Source organism: Scyliorhinus canicula, chromosome 3 (assembly GCF_902713615.1).
Source record: "Scyliorhinus canicula chromosome 3, sScyCan1.1, whole genome shotgun sequence".
In the NCBI taxonomy this organism is placed as follows: domain Eukaryota; kingdom Metazoa; phylum Chordata; class Chondrichthyes; order Carcharhiniformes; family Scyliorhinidae; genus Scyliorhinus; species Scyliorhinus canicula.
Window position 1 is genome coordinate 97341627 of NC_052148.1, and position 22458 is coordinate 97364084.

Sequence of the window (22458 nt, forward strand, 5' to 3'; positions counted from 1 at the left end):
GCCCCTTAGTGTCTAATGGTTGGGTGAGGTTGTGTGGATGGGGTGGGGGAGTGGGTCTGGGTAGGTTGCTCTTTTGGAGGGTCGGTGCAGACTTGATGGGCCAAATGGCCTCCTCCTGCACTGTTGAAATTCTATGAGAATATCCCTCACTTTCAACTTCATACAACTTGCTCAATTAATTCTATATATTATTTCTTTCACCCAAGGAGATAGGGAAGTGGATAGCAGGCAATGAAGTTGTTTTGAAAATTATGTAAGCTATGGTACCTCCTTAATGGTCATGGAAATAATAATTGATGTTTCTTCAAACAACGTATGACTCCTGACACGCAGCTATGTGGTTGACTGTCCTCTGAATTGGTCAAGCAAACCACTCAGTTGTCGGAATTAGGGATAGACAACAACTGTTGGCCTTGCCAGTGACATTCACTTCTCATGAACGAATACATTTAAAAAGTAACTTTCGGGCTAACTGGTGATTCAGCAGATGAGATAATCGATTAAATCCATTCCCACATTCAGAACAGACGATTGCCCACACCCTGCTGAACATAGAATCATAGATTTCCTACAGTAAAGAAGGAGGCCATTCGGCCCAAAGAGTCTGCAGCGATCCTCTGAAAGAGCACCCTAACCAGGCTCCCGCTCTATCCCTGCAACCCCGTATCCCTTCCTAACCCGCTCAACCTTGGACACTAAGGAGCATTTTACCATGGCCAATCCACCGGCAAGGTGGTTGGCACTGTTGCCTCCGGGGCTCCAGGGGCCCGGGTTCGGTTCCGGCCTCGAGTGGCTCTCTGTGTGGAGTTTGCACTTTCTCTCCGTGTCTGCGTGGGTTTCCTCTGGTTGCCTGGTTTCCTCTCTCGGTCCAGAGATGTGCAGGATAGGTGGATTGACCATGCTAAATTGCCCCTTCGTGTCCAATAGGTTTGATGGGGTTACGGGGATCGGGTGAGGTGTAGGCTTGTTGAGTAGGGTGCTCTTTCCAAGGGCCGATGCAGATTTGATGGGCTGAATGGCCTCCTTCTACACTGTAGATACTATGATGTCCTCACTACCGTTGTATTAGGGGGATATACAAGTGAGGCAATTTTTCCTGGATTAAATGCTGTTTATAAGTAATAACGTAATTAGAAATTAATTGAAAATTTGTACAACAGCATTGTACATTGGTTAAAACTCAAGTCCAGGATAAGCACAATAGAAATAGTTTTCAAAACAATTGATAGGGCTATATTTGGAGCGGCCGACTGGATAAGCTATAATTTATACAACAAGGTATTTTAGAGGTAATTTTATAAATAGATGGTAAATGGCAATGGACCAATTCTCACATTTCCAACATGTAACTAGCAGTTGAAACTCAGGCTGGGATCGTCAGCTCCCCCACACCTTTGGCGGGTGTCATGGTGAGCAGGAGTGGAAGATAAAAGATCAGACAGCAGGACAGGTAGATGAGGTGGTTAAAGCATATGTGATACCTGTCTTTATTGGACAAGGCGTAGAATATAAGAGCAGGGAGGTTATGATGGAGCTGTGTAAAACCCACATTAGGCCACAGCTGGAGTACTGTGTGCAGTTCTGGTTGCTACACTGTAGGAAGTATGTGTTTGCACCAGAAAGGGTGCAGAGAGATTCACCAGGATGTTGCCGGGCTGGAGCATTTCAGCTACGAAGTAGAAAGGCTGGTTAGGCCGAGTTTCTCCTCAGAGCAGGGAAGGCTGAAGGGGGACCTCATTGAGGTGTACAAAATAATGAAGGACATAGGTAGGATAGATAGGAAGGAGCTTACCTAGAACATAGAACATAGAACGATACAGCGCAGTACAGGCCCTTCGGCCCTCGATGTTGCACCGACATGGAAAAAAAAACTAAAGGCCATCTAACCTACACTATGCCCTTATCATCCATATGCTTATCCAATAAATTTTTTAATGCCCTCAATGTTGGCGAGTTCACTACTGTTGCAGGTAGGGCATTCCACGGCCTCACCACTCTTTGCGTAAAAAACCCAACTCTGACCTCTGTCCTATATCTATTACCCCTCAATTTAAGGCTATGACCCCTCGTGCTAGCCACCTCCATCCGCGGGAGAAGGCTCTCGCTGTCCACCCTATCTAACCCTCTGATCATTTTGTATGCCTCTATTAAGTCACCTCTTAACCTTCTTCTCTCTAACGAAAACAACCTCAAGTCCATCAGCCTTTCCTCATAAGATTTTCCCTCCATACCAGGCAACATCCTGGTAAATCTCCTCTGCACCCGTTCCAAAGCTTCCCCCTCCTTCCTATAATGAGGCGACCAGAACTGTACGCAATACTCCAAATGCGGCCGTACTAGAGTTTTGTACAACTGCAACATGACCTCATGGCTCCGGAACTCAATCCCTCTACCAATAAAGGCCAACACACCATAGGCCTTCTTCACAACCCTATCAACCTGGGTGGCAACTTTCAGGGATCTATGTACATGGACACCGAGATCCCTCTGCTCATCCACACTACCAAGAATTTTACCATTAGCCAAATATTCCGCATTCCTGTTATTCTTTCCAAAGTGAATCACCTCACACTTCTCCACATTAAACTCCATTTGCCACCTCTCAGCCCAGCTCTGCAGCTTATCTATGTCCCTCTGTAACCTGCAACATCCTTCCGCACTGTCTACAACTCCACCGACTTTAGTGTCGTCTGCAAGTTTACTCACCCATCCTTCTGCGCCCTCCTCTAGGTCATTTATAAAAATGACAAACAGCAACGGCCCCAGAACAGATCCCTGTGGTACGCCACTCGTAACTGAACTCCATTCTGAACATTTCCCATCAACTACCACTCTCTGTCTTCTTTCAACTAGCCAATTTCTGATCCACATCTCTAAATCACCCTCAATCCCCAGCCTCCGTATTTTCTGCAATAGCCGACCGTGGGGAACCTTATCAAACGCTTTACTGAAATCCATATACACCACATCAACTGCTCTACCCTCGTCTACCTGTTCAGTCACCTTCTCAAAGAACTCGATAAGGTTTGTGAGGCATGACCTACCCTTCACAAAACCATGCTGACTATCCCTAATCATATTATTCCTATCTAGATGATTATAAATCGTATCTTTTATAATCCTCTCCAAGACCTTACCCACCACAGACGTTAGGCTCACCGGCCTATAGTTACCGGGGTTATCTCTACTCCCCTTCTTGAACAAAGGCACCACATTTGCTATCCTCCAGTCCTCTGGCACTATTCCTGTAGCCAATGATGACCTAAAAATCAAAGCCAAAGGCTCAGCAATCTCTTCCCTGGCTTCCCAGAGAATCCTAGGATAAATCCCATCCGGCCCCGGGGACTTATCTATTTTCACCTTGTCCAGAATTGCCAACACTTCTTCCCTACGCATCTCAATGCCATCTATTCTAATAGCCTGGGTCTCAGCATTCTCCTCCACAATATTATCTTTTTCTTGAGTGAATACTGACGAAAAGTATTCATTTAGTATCTCGCTTATCTCCTCAGCCTCCACACACAACTTCCCACCACTGTCCTTGACTGGCCCTACTTTACCCTAGTCATTCTTTTATTCCTGACATACCTATAGAAAGCTTTTGGGTTTTCCTTGATCCTACCTGCCAAAGACTTCTCATGTCCCCTCCTTGCTCGTCTCAGCTCTCTCTTTAGATCCTTCCTCGCTTCCTTGTAACTATCAAGCGCCCCAACTGAAACTTCATGCCTCATCTTCACATAGGCCTCCTTCTTCCTCTTCCACTTCTTTGGTAAACCACGGTTCCCTCGCTCGACCCCTTCCTCCCTGCCTGACTGGTACGTACTTATCAAGAACATGCAATAGCTGTTCCTTGAACAAGCTCCACATATCCAGTGTGCCCAACCCTTGCAGCCTACTTCTCCAACCAACACATCCAAAGTCATGTCTAATGGCATCATAATTGCCCTTCCCCCAGCTATAACTCTTGCCCTGCGGGGTATACTTATCCCTTTCCATCACTAACGTAAAGGTCACCGAATTGTGGTCACTGTTTCCAAAGTGCTCACCTACCTCCAGATCTAACACCTGGCCTGGTTCATTACCCAAAACCAAATCCAATGTGGCCTCGCCTCTTGTTGGCCTGTCAACATATTGTGTCCTGCACACATTGTACAAAGAACAACCCATCTAATGTACTCGAACTATATCTTTTCCAGTCAATATTTGGAAAGTTAAAGTCTCCCATAACAACTACCCTGTTACTTTCGCTCTTTTCCAGAATCATCTTCGCCATCCTTTCCTCTACATCCCTAGAACTATTAGGTGGCCTATAGAAAACTCCCAACAGGGTGACCTCTCCTTTCCTGTTTCTAACCTCAGCCCATACTACCTCAGAAGAAGAGTCCCCATCTAGCATCCTTTCCGCCACCGTAATACTGTCCTTGACTAGCAGCGCCACACCTCCCCCTCTTTTGCCCCCTTCTCTGAGCTTACTAAAACACCTAAACCCCGGAACCTGCAACAACCATTCCTGTCCCTGCTCTATCCATGTCTCTGAAATGGCCACAACGTTGAAGTCCCAGGTACCAACCCATGCTGCCAGTTCCCCTACCTTATTTCGTATACTCCTGGCAATGACTGGTGGGAATAGATTTAAGGTAAGGAGCAGGAGATTTAAAATGGATTCATGGAAAAACGTTTTCACCCAGAGGGTGGTAGGGGCAACACGGCAGCATTGTGGATAGCACAATTTCTCACAGCTCCAGGGTCCCAGGTTCGATTCCGGCTTGGGTCACTGTCTGTGCGGAGTCTGCACATCCTCCCTGTGTGTGCGTGGGTTTCTTCCGGGTGCTCCGGTTTCCTCCCACAGTCCAAAGATGTGCAGGTTAGGTGGATTGGCCATGATAAATTGCCCTTAGTGTCCAAAATTGCCCTTAGTGTTGGGTGGGATTACTGGTTTATGGGGATAGGGTGGAGGTGTTGACCTTGGGTAGGGTGCTCTTTCCAGGAGCCGGTGCAGACTCGATGGGCCGAATGGCCTTCTGCACTGTAAATTCTATGAATGCTATGAATCTGGATCTCACTAAAGGGGTGGTAGAGGCGGGGAACCCTCACAACATTGAAGCATTTTGATTAACGCTTGAAAAGCCATAACATACAAGGCTATGGACCAAGTGCTGGAAAATGAGATTTGATGGCTGGCACGGACACAGTGGGCTGAAGGGCCTCTTGCTGTGCTGCAAAACTCTATGACTTTGGCAGGAAAACAGAGTTCCATTGTCCGCTTGGCGCTTGGATGGTGGATATAATTGCCTGACGCTCATTGTCGGGAATGTCATTTGCATACATTTAAATGTGATGAATATTCATTATAAAGCCTACTTGCCGGTATCAGCCCCCACTCTGAATCAAGAGGTCATATTGGCCTCTAATTAGAACTACGTATTTAATTTTTTAAAATAAACATTTTAATGAGGTATTTTTGGTACAGTGACAACATCAAAATAAACAGTTTACATGAAACCACAAACATAGTGCAAAAGCCATTTACCTCTCATACCGATCCCACTCTTATTGACCCCCTACTCTAATCTAAACTACTCCCCCCCCCCCCGTCTGACGATTAATTTCCCACAAAGACGACGAACGGTTGCCACCTCCAGGTGAACCCTAACAATGACCCTCTCAAGGCAAACTTGATTTTCTCCAAACAGAGAAAGCTAGCCATGTCCGATAGCCAGGTCTCCGACTTCGGGGGCTTTGAGTCCCTCCATGCTAATAGTATCCATCTCCGGGCTACCAGGGAAGCAAAGGCCAGAACGTGTGCCTCTTTCTCCTCCTGGATTCCCGGGTCATCTGACTCCCACGAAGATCACCACCTCTGGACTCAGTGCCATCCTTCTGTAGTGTCTATTTGCCAACCAATCAGCACCCTTTTCTCATGCAGTATACATTTTTGTTTCCTTTGAAATTTGGTATTTTTGTGATTCAGTCCTGATGAATGCAAGGTGAAAAGTTTCATCATCATGCCTCCTTTTTCAGCAATACTCAAGTTCTCTATTACCAAACAATTCCTTGTTTATGATTTGGTTTGAAACAGTTTATTTTCATTATTCTATATACAAATGTTCAATCTAACAGAGTACATGTAATGCACAATTTCTGATGACATAATGTTTGAATATCATTTGTTTAAGGACAATTATGCTTTCTTTTCTTGGTCAGGGATGTGCTGACTGGAGCTGTGTTTGGTTGTATTGGTGGCGTAATCCTGATATACCTATCCTATTCTTTTTATAAAAAGTGGAGGATGGATGAAAGACTACGCGAATTCTTAAGGTAAGGTGTGTTTAGTAAATTCAACAGATTATTGGTATCCTTTTTAATTTGGAAAAATTATGGATCATATTTTCTTGATAAATCGCTGAGATTAAAAAAATGGAACCTTTATTTCCAAAGATTAAGCATATTTTTGCATTGGGTCCCCATATTTTACTGTAGTCCTGGGTTTTCAATTTAAAAACAATTGGAGGAGCAATTATTCATTAAATAATGAGATCATGTGGAGAAACAAGTGGCCTCCTTACAAATGCTTGGCTGAGTACCAAAACTCATCTGAGTTTAATTTAGCAGGGGGTTTGTTTTCACATGCTGAAGTGGAGTGTTCACTTTGATTCATTGACATCTTTATGAGGTTATAATAAGTTATGCTTTCTTTGAGCTGTTTTTTGCGCTGTTTGTATGTTTACTTGGACATGATTAAGAGGTGTAAAGTGAGGTAAAGCTTCTGCCACTGATACCTTAATTGCTCTGTCTGATTGACACTTGGATTGTAAGAGTTTATTTTTTCAAATGACTCCATGAAAATTTTGGGTGTTGGGGGTAGTAAGCGATGCTTACCCCTGTGATAGAACTGGCCAGGCTGCGAGTGCAGAGTGCATTCTCAGTATCTGCACCCTTATCCCATGTTGACGAAAATGCCTGTGAATGGGACTAGGAATCTCCGCTTTGAATTCTGCCCCCATTTTTAAAGGCCTCTGGGGTTGGCCCGACTCCACAAAAATCCAGCCTTTCGCATCAAAAGTTAAATGTGACTGTTACTTAAGTTCAGTATTCTGTTCAAAACTGTGCCATGAACCAATGGAAATTCTCTGTAGGAGCTATTTTATTGCTAATGAACGTTGGCTTTATTGGAATAAACTAGCAGGTAGGAAAAATAAACTGGTTGCCAAATATGTGGAGTGCAGGATAGGATATGCACACTGTCCATTGTGGGATGAGCTATAAGCCAGCAATTAGTGGCGAAAGGAAGGGAAGAAATGTCAATATTTGCCCCAAGAGTCAAATCAGCTGGTCTAGTTTTAGATATGAAGATGCGGTGAGGGAGATTCGGTGGTGGTCGGGGAAGGGGAATATTTAAAGACAGATGATATTTGGTTTGCCTGTGTGAATTAGAAATTACAGCCTTTCAAGTTAACCATTAATAACAGTTTCCGCCATCTAATGCCACATTCTTAATGGCATTTCAATGCAGTAGTAGTTAAGCTGTATTCTCTGCTTATTGGGTATGTATTTTGTGCAGCTGTTGACAATTATAAAGTCTAGTGATAATGAATGAGTTATGGACATTAGGAAGTAATAAGTTCAGTCTGCCTGTTTGATGGGCAGACAAAGTGTATGATCTGAAATGAAAAGTCAAAGAATCTGCCGGATCTATTTCTTTACCAATTTAATTTAAGTAATTTATATGAATAGCAAGTTGAATTATTTGTGAAATGCATTGTATTCTAGAGGAATAATTAATGTTACTTTTAAAATGAGTTATTAATGCACCAGAAAAGGACAGCCAGAAATTCATACATGTGTGCAACAAAGGTTGTGGCAAAAGCCTGTGCCAAAACCTTGACAACAAAGGTCCAAATTTTAAAGAGTCAGAGATGCAAATTTTTATTCACTGGTGGCTGGTACCAATTACACACGGATTATAGGATTGAGGGAGTTTTGTGTATTTTTTCATGTTTTTAGCTTATTTAACTTTTCAACTTTGAAATTACACCATATGCATATGGTATGACCACCTGAAATGTGTGCATCAAATGTTTTTTCTTGTGCCTCAATAGAGACATTGACCTATTTACTTCAGAAAAAGTTTCATTTGAAATAAAATGCTCACGTAGTACCATTCACAGTGTAATTTCAAGATCAACTACTGAAATTTGACATATGGTACCCAACTGAATTTACCACATTACATTCGGGCGGGAAACTGGAATTCTGTGTGCAATAAGACCAGATAATGTGTGCAGTAAACCCAGATTGACTGTCTGGGAACAAAGTAGATCAAATGGCACATCGGTAGCGGATAATTTAAATATGCGTGGATAAGGCACATTCCAACCAGGAGTAAGCATGTGCATCCAAAGTAGAGTTTTATGAATAGACAAAGGCTGAGATTTTCTGATCCCACACTGATTCCTGCCCTGGGTGGGATGGAAAATTGGACGGACCAGCCAAATGTCCGTTGACTCGCTGCAAAAATATATCCCCGTAAGTAGGGAAGATTCTAAGAGAGGGACAAACCAACCATGGCCAACCAAGGACGTTAAGGAGAGTGTGAAGTTGAAAGAAAAGACAAAAGTCAGTGAGAGCCCAGAAGATTGGGATAAATTCAGAATCCAGCAAAGGAGGACTAAAAAGACAAGAAAGAGAGAGAAAATAAACTACCAGGGTAAACCCACGAGGAATATAAAAACTGGCAATAAGAGCTTTCTTGACTATATAAAAAGGAAGAGAGAGGTAAAAGTGAACATAGGCCCTTAGAAAATGAATCTGGGGGATAGCTATGTAACACTAAAGCACATGGGATTGGGGGAAATGAATTGAGGTGGCTAGAAAACTGGTTGGCAGAGAGGAAAAATAGAGTAGGGATTAATGGGTCCTTTTCAAATTGGCAGGCAGTAACCAGTGGGGTACCACAGGGATTGGTGCTGGGACCCCAGCTATTCACAGTATGTATTAATGATTTGGGTGAGGAAACAAAATGTAATATCTCAAAGTTTGCAGATGATACCAAATTAGGTGGGAGGGTGAATTGTGACGAGGATGCAGGGATCCTACAGCAAGATCTGGACAGGTTGGGTGAATGGGCAAACCAATGGCACATACAGTATAATTTGGATAAGTGTGAGGTTATTCATGTTGTAAGCAAAAACAGGAAGGCAGATTACTACCTGAATAGTTGTAAATTGGGAGAAGGGAGTGTACAGCAGGATCTGGGTGTCCTTGTGCACCATTCACTGAAGGTAAGCATGCAGGTGCAGCAGGCAGTAAAGAAGGCTAATGGGATGTTGGCCTTCATTGCAAGAAGTTTTGAGTATAGAAGCAGGGACGTGTTGCTGCAATTGTACAGTGCCTTGGTGAGGCCACACTTGGAGTATTGGTGCAGTTTTGGTCTCCTTCTCTGAGGAAGGATGTTCTTGCTCTCAAGGGAGTGCAGCAAAGGTTTACCAGACTGATACCAGGGATAGCGGGACTGTCATATGAGGAAAGATTGACTAGGTTGGGATTGTTCTCGCTGGAGTTCAGAAGAATGAGGGGGGATCTCATAGAGACTGATAAAATTCTAACAGGACTAGACAGGGTAGATGCAGGGAAGATGTTACCAATGATAGGTGTGTCCAGAACCAGGGGAACACGGCTTGAGGCTTCAGGGTAAACCATTTCGGACCGAGATAAGGAGACATTTCTTCACACAAAGAGTGGTGAGCCTGTGGAATTCATTACCACAGGAAGTAGTTGATGCTAGAACTTTGAATATATGGCGGCTGGATTTAGCACTTGGGGAGAATGGGATCAAAGGCTATGGGGAGAAAACAGGATTAGGCTATTGAGTTGGATGATCAGCCATGATCATGATGAATGGCGGAGAAGGCTCGATGGGCCAAAAGGCCTCCTCCTGCTCCTATCTTCTGTGTACCTATGCATCTATGTATGTAACACAGAAATAACAGAGGAGTTAAACAGATTTTTACTAGTCTTTATATGGAAGATACTTTGAATATCCCAACACTGAAGAAAATGACAGAGCAATTAAATCCCATCACCATCACTAGAGATGATGTGGAGATGCTGGCGTTGGACTGGGGTGAGCACAGTAAGAAGTCTTACAACACCAGGTTAAAGTCCAACAGGTTTGTTTCAAATCACTAGCTTTCGGAGCACTGCTCCTTCCTCAGGTGAATGAAGAGGTAGGTTCATTCACCTGGGGAAGGAGCAGTGCTCCAAAAGCTAGTGATTTGAAACAAACCTGTTGGACTTTAACCTAGTGATGTAGACTTCTTACATCACTAGAGAAGTAGTGTTAGACAAACTAATGGGGCTAAAGACAGATAAGTCCCCTGATGGCTTGCATCCTCGCATCCTAAGAGAAGAGATAGCGGGTGGCGACAGGCAGGGATCGAGCGGTTTGGGGACCTGTTTTTGGGGGGCAGCTTTGTGAGCTTAAAGGATCTGGTGGAGGAATATGAGCTACCCAGAGAGAACAGGTTTTGATACTTACGGTTTCGGGACTTTGTCAGGGAGCAGGTGCCATCCTTTCCCTGTTTGCCGCCCCCGGGGCTGCAGGATAAGGTGATATTGGGGGAAGGACTGGGTGAGGGTAAGGTGTCCGAGATTTATAAGGAACTAATGGACTGGGAAGGAGCCCCGATAGGGGAAGTCAAATGGAAATGGGACATGAAAATGGGGGAAGAAATGGAGCTAAGAGGAGGCCCTGAGGAGGGTGAATGTGTCCTCATCGTGTGAGCTGCCCAGCCTTATCCAGTTCAAGGTAGATCATAGGGTGCACATGATGGTGGCTAGGATGAGTAGGTTTTTTGTGGGGGTAGTGGATAGGTGTGGGTGGTGTGGGGGAGGTCCGGGAACCATGTCCACATGTTTTGGGCATGTCTGAAACTGGAGGGGTTTTGACAGGGGTTCGTGGACGTGATGTCCGAGTGCTGAAGGTGAAGGTGGTCCCGAGTCCAGAAGTGGCGATATTCGGAGTGTTGGAAGATCCAGGAACCCAGGGGCGAGAACGGCCAATGACCTGGCCTTTGCCTCTCAAATAGCCCGGAGATGGATTTTGCTTGGGTGGAGGGACACAGAGCCACCGAAACCAGGGATGTGGTTTTGCGACCTGGCGGATTTCCAAAGGTTGAAGAAAATCAAGTTCATCTTGAGAGGGTCGGTCAATGGGTTTGTCCTGAGGTGGAAGCCATTCATTGACTTCTTCAAGGAGGATTGAGGTATCAGCAGGGGGAGAGGGGGAAGGCAGGACGGGAGGAGGAGAACGGCAGTAGGGTTGTGGCGTTGGCTAGCTAGTTATTTATTATGATCTTGTTTATTTTTGCTCTTGTTTCTTGATTGTATTTACTGTTTAAACAAACGCCTTGGTAAAAATATTTTTAAAGAAGGAAGTTGGAGGAGTTCTGGGGGTGAAGGTGGCTCCGCATCCGTAGTGGCAATATTTAGAGTTTCGGAAGGGTTGGGAGTTCAGGTGGGGAGAGAGGCTGACGTGATGGCCTTTATCTCCCTGATAGCCTGGAGGTGGATATTGTTAGGCTGGCAGGACCCTGAGCCACCATGTGGGTGAGCGACTTGGTGGAGTTTCTATTAGAGGTGTAGATGAGGGGTCCTTCTAGATAGTGGAGGTTGTTCATCAACTTCTTTAAAGAATGGTAAAACGTTGGAGGGGTGATGTATGGGGGGATGGTTCTTATCGGGGGGGGGGGGTTTCTTTTGTTACTATAATTAGAAAAAGGGGCAGAGGGAGTGGGTTGGGATGGAGGAGCTTGGGTATCTGGTGTGTGGTTTGTGAAGGATATTTACTGCTGCTTTGTTTCTTTTTTTCTGTATATAATTGAAAATGCCTCGAATAAAAATATTTTAAAAATAAAAATAGGAGCGTCTAGGGCCAGAGGCCATAGTCTCAGAATAAAGGGGTGCCAATTTAAGACTGAAATGAGGAGGAATTTCTTCTCGCAAAGGATTTCAACTCCGTGCTATCGAGAGCTGTGGGGTCGAGTCCTTGCATATATTTAAGGCTGAGATAGATTCTTGATCAGTAAGGGAATCAAGGATTATGGGGAAAGAGCTGGGAAGCGGACGTGAGAAATGTTGGATCAGTCATGAAATGGCGGACAGGCTCGAGGGGCTGAACTGCCTAATCCTATTTCGTATGGCTTTATGGATTTTGGAAGGAATTTCCGTTCCGATGTCGGGCGGAAATTTCCGGTTCAATAACAAGTGGAACCAGAAAGGAAAATCCCAGCCAAAGACATTAGAACCAAAATGAAATTAAGGAGGAATATAATATGGGGTAAGAAAGAGAAGAGGAACTTTACGCCCAAAACATAAAAGGGAAGCTAAAAATGAGACCAGAAACGTTGAGAAGGAAGTATCAAAGAAGATTGACTGCAGGACAAATACGAATGAGGGCTATTCTAAGCAAAGAAGTAAAAGACCAGCTAAAGAACAAGTAAGATCACTTGGAGATTAAGCAGATTCTTGTACATGATAGTAAGAAAATAGTGGAGATACTTTTTTTTAAATGCATTTTATTACAAGTTTGTATCAAAGTAGGTTACAGTAAATAAACACCCCGGGAAACATACTTCCCAACAATCAGCTGTACAGTTTGTACAGATTTTTCTCCTTTTTCACCCCCCCCCCCCTGACCCCCCCCCCCCCCCCCCCCCATTGCCCAGCGACAAACAGCTCCTCAAACACGGTCACAAACATCCCCCACCTTTTCTCACACTCTCCTGCTGAGCCCCTTAACTCATACTTTATCTTCTCTAGCCACAGGAAGTCATACAGGTCACCCAACCATGCCGCTACCCCCAGTGGCGATGCCGACCGCCACTCCAGCAAAATTAGTCGCCGTGCAATCCGAGAGGCGAAGGCCATGACATTGGCGTCCCTCCTCTCCATGAGCTCCGGCTTCTCCGAAACACCAAATATCGGCACCAATGGGTCCGGGTCCACCTCCTCCTCCGCTATCCTGGCTAAGACCGCAAACACTCCCGCCCAGAATCGCCCCAATTTTTCGCAACCCCAAAACATGTGCGCAAGATTCGCTGGCCTCCGCTCACACCTCTCACACTGATCTGCTACCCCAGAAACAACCCACTTATTATTGCCCGAGTCATATGCACCCTGTGCACCACCTTAAACTGTATCAGGCACATCCTTGCACAAGAGGAGGTCCCGTTTACCCTTCGCAGTACCTCACTCCATACTCCCCAAATGATCTCCATTCCTAACTTTGCTTCCCATTTCTTCTTGATCTTCACCACCCGTTCGCCTCCCTGCTCACCCAGCCACTTATATATATCCCCAATTCTTCCCTCCCCTTCCACATCCAGAAGCAGCAGTCGCTCCAGCAGGGTGTATCCATGCAATCTAGGGAACCCCTGCCAGACCTTTCGTGCAAAGTCCCTAACCTGCAGATACCTGAACTCACTACCCCTCAGCAACTCTACTCTCTCCCTGAGCTCCTCCAGACTGGCGAACCCTTCCTCTAAATACAAATCCCTCACCTTGACTAGCCCCACTTCCCTCCACCTCCTGTATCCACTATCCATCTCTCTCCCCCCACCCCCCCCCCCCCCCCCCCCCCACCCCCCCGGGCTCAAACCCATGATTCTCACACAGCGGCGTTAGCACCGACATCCCTTCCACCCTAAAATGCATCCTCAGCTGATTCCATATCTTCACTATGGACTGCACCACTGGGCTCCCTGAATACCTAATCGGAGCCATTGGCAATGCTGCCGTCACCATAGCCCTCAAACTCGATCCCTTACAAGATTCTTTCTCCATCCTAACCCACTCTACCCCTTCTCCTTCCCACCACCCCCGCACCTTGTCCACAAATAGTGGAGATAATTATGTGTCTTGCACAATTTAAACAGTTGAAGATAAAAATGGAATTCAGAGGAATTCCAGCTGAAGACTATGGAAAAGAAAACTACTAAAACCAATCTGGAATAAATAAAGCAAAGTTACCAGCAGGTCCATCAAGTATGCACCCCAGAATAAATTGGCCAAAAGATAGCAGAATCAATATAGATTAATTTACAAAAATCTTTGGAGATGAGAATTGTACCAAAGGAATGGAGCGTGGGAAATATACACTGTTAATAAAGGAACAATGTGTCCAGCAGAAAGTTATGTCCTAATTAATTTGAACTTTTGTGAGTTCATGGGTGGGATTCTCCGTAAATCGGCCGATGCCCCGAACCCGGCGGCAGAAACGGTGCGAATCACTCCGGCGTCAGGCCCTCCCCCTCACGGATTCTCCGGCCGGGAATGAGCTAGTAGCGGCGTGACGCCATTCAACGCCTTGCGGTGTCACTGCACAAAAGACGCCCCCCCCCCACGGAGACCTGGCAAAATGGCAGCCTACCGTGCAGCGCCAAGTGAGACCCCCACTGCCTGCCCCCCTTCCCCCATATCCCCCTTCCCCCATATCCCCCTTCCTCCATATCCCCACTTCCCCATATCCCCCTTCCCCCATATCCCCCTTCCCCTATATACCCCCATTCCCCATATCCCCCCTTCTCCCAGATCCCCCATATCCCCTTTCCCCATATCCCCTTTCCCCCATATCCCAGTTCCCCCATATCCCCCATATCCCCTTTCCCCATATACCTCCTTACCCAGATCTCCCCAAATCCCCTTCCCCCATATCTCCCCATATCTCCTTTCTCCATATCTCCCTTCCCCATATCCCCCTTCCCCCATAGCCCCCTTCCCCCAGATCCCCCCATATCCCCTTTCCCCATATCTCCCTTCCCCCATATCCCCCTTCCCCAGATCCCCCCATATCCCCTTTCCCCATATCTCCCTTCCACAGATCCCCCCATATCCCCCTTACCCATATACCCCCTTCCCCCAGATCTCCCCAAATCCCCTTCCCCCATATCTCCCCTTCCCTCATAGCCCCCTTCCCCAGACCCCCCTTCCCCCAGATCCCCCCATATCCCCCTTCCCCCATATCCCTCTTCCCCAGATCCTCCCATATCCCCTTCCCCCATATCCCCCCTTCCCCCAGATCCCCCCATACCCCCTTCCCCCAGATCCCACCATATCCCCCTTTTCCCATATACCCCCTTCCCCTATATCCCCCGCCCCCATAACCCCCCTCCCCCCATATCTTCCCTTCCCCCATATCCCCCCTTCCCCCATATCCCCTTCCACCATATTCCCCCATATCCCCCTTCCACCATATCCCCCTTCCCCAATATCCCCCCGGACGGGTGAAGACCATGGCTAAGGTGGAAGAAAAAGTGTCCCCACGGCACAGGCCCGCCCGCCGATAGGTGGGCCCCAATTGCGGGCCAGGTCACCGTGGGGCACCCCCCACGGGGTCAGATCGCTCCCCCCCCCCCCCCCCCCCCCCCCACAGGACCCGCGCCGCCTGGCCCCGCCGGTAAGGTAGGTGGTTTGATCCATGCCGGCGGGAGAGGGTTGACACCGGCGGGTTGACATACTCGCTCCCCCTTTTAAATAGCTTAGGAATATTATCAGAGTTTGGTGCTGATATAATGTTTAAGGTACATGAGAAACTTTATGAGGAGATGGAATTAGTGCAGTGGGAAGATAGATGTTGTTCACTGGTGAGATATAAATGGAGTAGTACCTATTTTTGTGGGGAGAGGGGAGGTAAAGAACATTTATACCTCTAAGATTGAGAGCTGAAAAATGTGTCAGTACATGGGTAAATAGGGGGAATCTAACTACCAGATTGCTGTTGGGCAGGAAACTGATAGAAGTCAATGAAAAGTAAAATTGAGCACAATGTAAAATGGCCAATTGATACAATCATACCAGTTTCCCACTGGTCCGATAAGGCTAAAATTATCCCCAACCCTTTGATCCTGATGATCATTTTTCCCTGAATTTCTACCTTTAGAGAGGGTAAGGGAGAATTGTGGATTTACAGAATGATTCAAGATAAAAGTGAGGATGGGGAATATGTACAAGCATTTATTTCCACTGATTGTCAAATTAGTGACAAGGGGGAAAGACTTAAACAGTATCAGCAGAAGGTAAAGAAGGCCGGTAGTATGAATTTTCACAGGGGTTTCGTGAAACGGAGCAATCTGCTTTAATGTGGCTATTGAGACTTGAAATATATCATTTAGAAGAGATTGGTAAGTATTCAAACAGGAAATATATAAAATGAGTGGAAAAGGGCAGGAAGTTGGGATTATTCAAGCTAGCTCCAGTTAAAAATGTAAACTAAAATTTCTATGGTCTGGCCTGTACTCAAACATCTTACAATGGTTACTTTAAAATGTATTTATTTAAAGAAGCTTGAGAAATCTTTGGCTGCTTGTGTAAATTTCTATGTTATAATTTCTATCATAATTCAATGAAACGGGCAATATAAACATGGATTTTTGTGTATTTCAAGAGAAGTTATGATTGCTCCAAGTTTCTAATTTCCTGTTATTTGTTTGTGTGGCTGCGCAAAGCATTAGCAATAGTTTGGTTTGGACACTCATATGGTGATGGGTTTCCGGCTGTCCAAAGAACATGGTTTATAAATGGTGATGTGTCATATTTGTGTTTCAAGTAACATGTGGGTGTATATTTAAAACACCAACTTACTTATTAAGTTGTGTCATCCATGTCATTGTTATTGGCAAGAAAACTACCTTTTTTTTAAAGTTTATATCCGAAACTACTCTACCACCAGCAATAAAGTTGTCTAGAAATATGGTACCGGATTCCGCTTGTGTGCTTAGCAAAGAAAATATTGAATCCAGTAGCAATAGTGGAAAAATAGAATGTGCTATTCCTCTCTACAATGAACGTGAAGCCCTACACTTTACACTCTAAAGCAAGAGCTCTTATAACTATGATTTAATGCCTTGCTGTTATACCGTCAATTCACTGTGAGAACGAGTGAACATTAGGCTTTAATATCCATGAACTCGCCTGCCAGAGTCGGCTGTACAAATGAGTGCCACCCACAGGTGGCCGGACTATATATGGCCCCGGTGAGGGCAGAGCCAGAGGCGGAGTCCACCGGGGTTCCAGTACAGCACCTGGAAGTAGCCCGTATCATCACTTCCAGGTCATGAGTCACATCATTATATAGACAGTACAGACAGCTCATGCATTAGGTGAAATACATTCACCACATTCACCCCCTGTTAAAAAATTCAAGTCCAGCGCGGGTGACATGGGGTCGTTAGAGGTTCAGTCTGTCTGGAGGCCGGATCGTTCTTTTAGACCTCCTCAGCTCTGGCGATGCGGCGGGCACGGTCGTTGCCGATGGTGACTCGGGACGTCGTGTCTGGTGCTTGAGCCTCAGTCCGGCGTGTCGGAGACGGTTGGGGGATGGGGGTAGGCAAGGGGGTGGCAGCAGTGCCAGCACGGGCCAAGACAGGAGACCCAGGAGGGCGTAAGGGGCACAGGCAGTGGCTATAGGCAGCGGGGAGGGGGGCGCGTTGGCAGGGGAATCAGCTGGCGCCAGATCTCATAGGGAGACCGTACCATGCCATCCGTCCTGGTGCGCGATGTAGGCGTATTGGGGGTTGGCGTCCAGCAGCTGGACCCTCTCGACCAGGGGGTCGGTCTTATGGCTCCTCATGTGCCTCCGGAAATGGAGTTGTCAGCCAAGATGGAAGCGAGACCCCGGAAATGGACTTCCTGGGGAAGAGAAACAAGCGGTTGTGAGGGGTCTCGTTCGTGGCTGTGCAGAGGAGTGATCTAATGGAGTGGAGGGCATCGGGGAGGACCTCCTGCCAGCGGGGGGGCCAGGAGACGTCTAGACCGGAGGGCCAGAAGGACGGCCTTCCATACCGTCACGTTCTCCCTCTCCACCTGCCCGTTTCCCTGCGGGTTATAGCTCGTAGTCCTGCTTGAGGCGATGCCTTTGCTGAGCAGGTACTGAAGCAGCTCATCACTCATGAATGATGTGCCCCAGTCGCTGTGGACGTAAGCAGGGAAACTGAACAGTGTGAAGTTGATGTGCAGTGCCTTTATCACAGTGGCCGATGTCATGTAGGGGCAGGGGACTGCGAAGGGGAAGCGTGAGTACTCATCGATGATGGTGAGAAGGTATATATTACAGTTGGTGGAGGGGAGTGGCCCATTGAAGTCCATACTTCGGCGCTCAAAGGGCCTGGAGGCCTTTACCAGGTGGGCCTTGTCTGGCCAGTAGAAGTGCGGTTTGCACTCCGTGCAGACCTGGCAGTCCCTGGTCATGGCCTTGACCTCCTCGGTGGAGAAGGGCAGATTGCGGGCCTTAATAAAGTGGCTAAGCCGGATGACCCCCAGGTCACAGAGGTCATTGTGGATAGCCCGAAGTCGGTCATCTTGCGTGCTGGGACAGGGCATCTGGAGGCTCGCTGAACTTCCCAGGACGATACTTGATATCGTAATTGTAGGTGGAGAGTTCGATCCTCCACCTCAGGATTTTGTCATATCTTATTCTGCCCCATTGTGCGTTGTCAAACTTGAAGACGACGAGGTTGAACCACCTACCGGCTAGATAGTGCCTCCAGTGCCGCATGGTTTCCACTATGGCTTGTACTTCCTTTTCGACCGAGGGGTGTTGGATCTCGGAAGCATGGTTGATTCTAGAGAAGAATGCTACTGGCCTGCCTGCCTGGTTGAGTGTGGCGGCCAGTGCGACATCTGACGCATCGCTCTCTACCTGAAAGGGGACGGACTCATCCACCTCGTGCATAGCGGCCTTGGTGATGTCGGCCTTGATGCGGCTGAAGGCCGAGCGGGCGTCAGCCGTCAGGGGAAAAGTGGTGGTTTGAATAAGTGGGTGGGCTTTATCCGTATTGTTGGGGACCCACTGGGCGCAGTAGGAGAACAGCCCCAGGCATCGTTTGAGGGCCTTGAGGCTGTGGGGTGGGGGGAGTTCTGTGACGGAGCTCATATGGTCAGGGTTGGGCCCTAGGACTCCATTCTCCACGATGTAGCTGAGGATGGCCAGTCGTGTAATGCGGAAAAAACACTTCTCTTTGTTGTACGTGATGTTGAGGGATTGGGCAGCCTGGACAAACCTCTGAAGGTTGGCATCATGGTCCTGCTGATCATGGCCGCAGATGGTGACATTGTCCAAGTACGGATATGTAGCACACAAACCATACTGGTCCATCATTCAGTCCGTCGTTCTCTGAAAGACCAAGACCCCGTTAGTGACTCCGAAGGGGACCCTGAGGAAGTGGAAGAGTCGGCCGGCTGCTTCAAAAGCAGTGCCGTGGCATTCTCCGGGCAGATTGGGAGCTGGTGGTAGGCCGACTTCAGATCGACCGTTGACAACACACAGTACTGTGTGATCTGGTTGACCATCTCCGCTATGTGGGGGAGGGGGTACGCATCCAGGTGCGTGAACCGGTTAATAGTCTGGCTGTAGTCTACAACCATCCGATTCTTTTCCCCGGTCCGGACGACCACCACTTGCGCTCTCCAGGGACTGTTGCTGGCCTCGATGATCCCTTCACTCAACAGTCGCTGGACCTCCGACTTAATAAACGTCATGTCCAGCGAACTGTACCGTCTGCTCCTGGTGGCGATGGGCTTACAGTCGGGGGGGGGGAGACCTTGAGGGTTGCGAGGCTGCATACCGTGAGGGGGGTAAGGGTCCACCAAACTGTAGGGTTAGGCTTTGGAAGTCTAACCCAAGCAGTAGGGGATGCAGAGGTGAGGGAGGACGTACAACTTAAAACGAGCGTACTCGGCGCCCTGCATCGCGACATTAACGATACAGTACCCCCAGATCTGGACGGAATGGGATCCGGAGGCCAGGGAGATGGTTTGGGATGCGGGGTATATGGGAAGGGAGCAGTGTGAACAAAGCTCTTCGTGCTCTCGGAGTCGAAAAGGCAGGGGGTCTCGTGCCTGTTGACCCGGACGACCATCATTGAGTTTTTCAAGTGCTTCGGCTGCGACTAGTCGAGGGTAACTGCGTCTAGCTGCGGGTAGCCAGCGGTGTCGGTGTCACAAAATGGCGGCCCCATGAGTCACACGTGTCGGGCTGGGTCGAAGATGGCGACCAAGATGGCCGCCCCCACGAGTTGCACGTGTCGGGCCTGGTCGAAGATGGCGACCAAGATGGCCGCCCCCAACGGTCGCATGTGTCGGTTGGTGTTGGAGCCGGTCGGCAAGATGGCGGCCCCCACGAGTCGCACGAGGCTGATGACGCGTCTGAAGGGGGCATTCCGGGCAGGCACGCAGCCATGATTTCTGGGTTTTAGGTCGGCCCAGACAGACTCTGGCAGAGTGTCCCTTTTTCCCACAGTCGCTGCACGTCGCTGTGCGGGCTGGGCAACGCTGCTGGGGGTGTTGACCCTGATCGCAGAAGTAGCACTGCGGTTCCCCGGGCTGGACTTGCAGCCGCGCGGGCCCGCGACGTAGTCGGATCCGACGGGGGTCGCGACGATGGCGTCCACGAGGGGTTCGCCAGGTACGGGGGGAATGCACCGAGGTTCTGGTAGGCCACCTCTGACGAGGTAGCTAGCTTTACCGTGTCCCGCAGGTCAGTGGTCCCGTTTTCCAGCAAGCGCTGCCTGATGTAGTTTGATCGGACCCTAGCCACATTGGTGTCCCGGATCTGTAGATTCATGTGTTCCTCCGCCGTCACATCCCAGTCGCTGCAGTTCCTTGTGAGTAGAGTCAGTTTTTCCAGGTACTCATCTAGCGATTCCCCAGCGCGTTGACGGCGAGTCGTGAGGAGATGTCGGGCGTACACCTCGTTTACATACTTCACAAAATGCACCTTGAGGGTTGCGACTGCCGCCTTGTATGTGGCTGCTTTCTCGATCATCACAGAAATTTGATGGCTCACCCGAGCGTGGAGAAGTCGCAGCTTGAGGGTTTCAGTGGTAGGTGTTGTGAAGGAGTCGAGGTAGGCCTCGAAGCAGCGAAGCCAATGTTCGAAGATCTCCGCGTGTCGAGTTCGAGCTTATCTGGCTTTAGAGCGGCTTCCATAATGCTGTCGATGGATATTAAATTGTTATACCGTCAATTTACAGTGAGACCGTGAGAACGAGTGAACATTAGGCTTTAATATCCATGAATTTGTCTGCCAGAGTCGGTTGTACAAATGAGTGCCACCCACAGGTGGCCGGACTATATACGGCCCCGTTGAGGGCGGAGCCAGAGGCAGAGCCCACCGGGTTTCCAGTACAGTACCTGGAAGTAGCCCGTATCATCACTTCCGGGTCATGGGTCACATCATTATACAGACAGTACAGACAGCTCATGCATTAGGTGAAATGCATTCACCAGATTTGCAATACCCTTTTCTAGTATTTTAGTAAAATTCCTAGTATCTTTATAATGAAGCAAGGTATTTCACTTAGCTGCATAAATGCCATTTGAAAAGCTTAATTTCAAGACATTAAAATGAAGAAGTTTGTATTATTGCATTTCTCTTTTTGAAGGACTGTGTTATGATATTGGGTAGAGACCAGAAACCTTTTGTTTCAAAAAGAAATACAAAATACCAATTATTGACTGAAAGAAATAAGTCACATGATTCCATGGTTTAAATCCAAAGAATTTTAATGAGACAAGAGTCAGGAAAAGCAAACATTAAACGTACCTTAGATAAGCTCCTACTCTCAAACATCAAGAATTGGCAGAAGTTAAACATGAATTAACAGGTGAATTGCGGGCAATTAGAAACTATAAATTGCACATACAATGGCAAATCCAACAAAGACCGATTTTGCGAATTTGACTTGGCACTCCACACAGCTTATAGCTTATCAAACGCAGTCACAACGTCCTCGTGGGTGGTAATTTCAGGCCCTGCCTGTGTTGCTCGTTGTGTTCTCTCTTTAATTGGCTCTGTTCACGGCGGTTAATATGGTCACCGTCCTTAATTCTAATTACGTTTGCTCAAGAGTCGCCAGGTATCTTTCGATACCGCCACAAGGTTCACAACCGAATACTGATCAAAGACTCGATACACCAGTTAGTAAGTTCGAAATCAATGCTCATTTATTTACACACACAGTCACTTATACTCATGCACAAACTCTACCAACTAAACTGTCACTACTACTAAAGCCTATACTTAGCTTCGGGCACCCACTCAGTCAGAGAAACAATGGCCGTTGTCCGGTTCTGAGGCTGCTGGGGTCGAGCTGGTATGGAATAGTAGCTAGGAGCGTCTATCTCGTAGTGTGCGTTGACTTTGGACTTACTTGTTCTGGTACAGCTGCTAGGCAGGCCTCTCGTCGCTGAGAGCCAAGGCCAAGAAGAACGATTCTCTCTTGGGGGCTTCTTCTTATACCCAAAGGGGGCTTCGCGGCTTTTGGGCAGTCCTTGAACTTGGTCCCAATTAATTGGACCATATCCTGATCATTGGGATCGATTTCTTCCAATAAAGAGGTGGGTGCCCTGATTGCTGGGCGGGCCCTAGGTGGCCGTTGGCCTGCTTTGTTCTAGTCTCCTCTG

General features: G+C 47.5%; 1 protein-coding gene across 1 annotated transcript in view; it reads left to right on the forward strand.

Annotated features, from left to right (window-relative positions):
• LOC119962827 overlaps positions 1–22458 on the forward strand; it is a 95093-nt gene that overhangs the window by 65874 nt on the left and 6761 nt on the right. The window contains exon 5 of the mRNA XM_038790959.1: positions 6205–6318. Within this exon, the coding sequence (XP_038646887.1) occupies positions 6205–6318 (114 nt within the window). The remainder of the gene's footprint in view (positions 1–6204; positions 6319–22458) is intronic.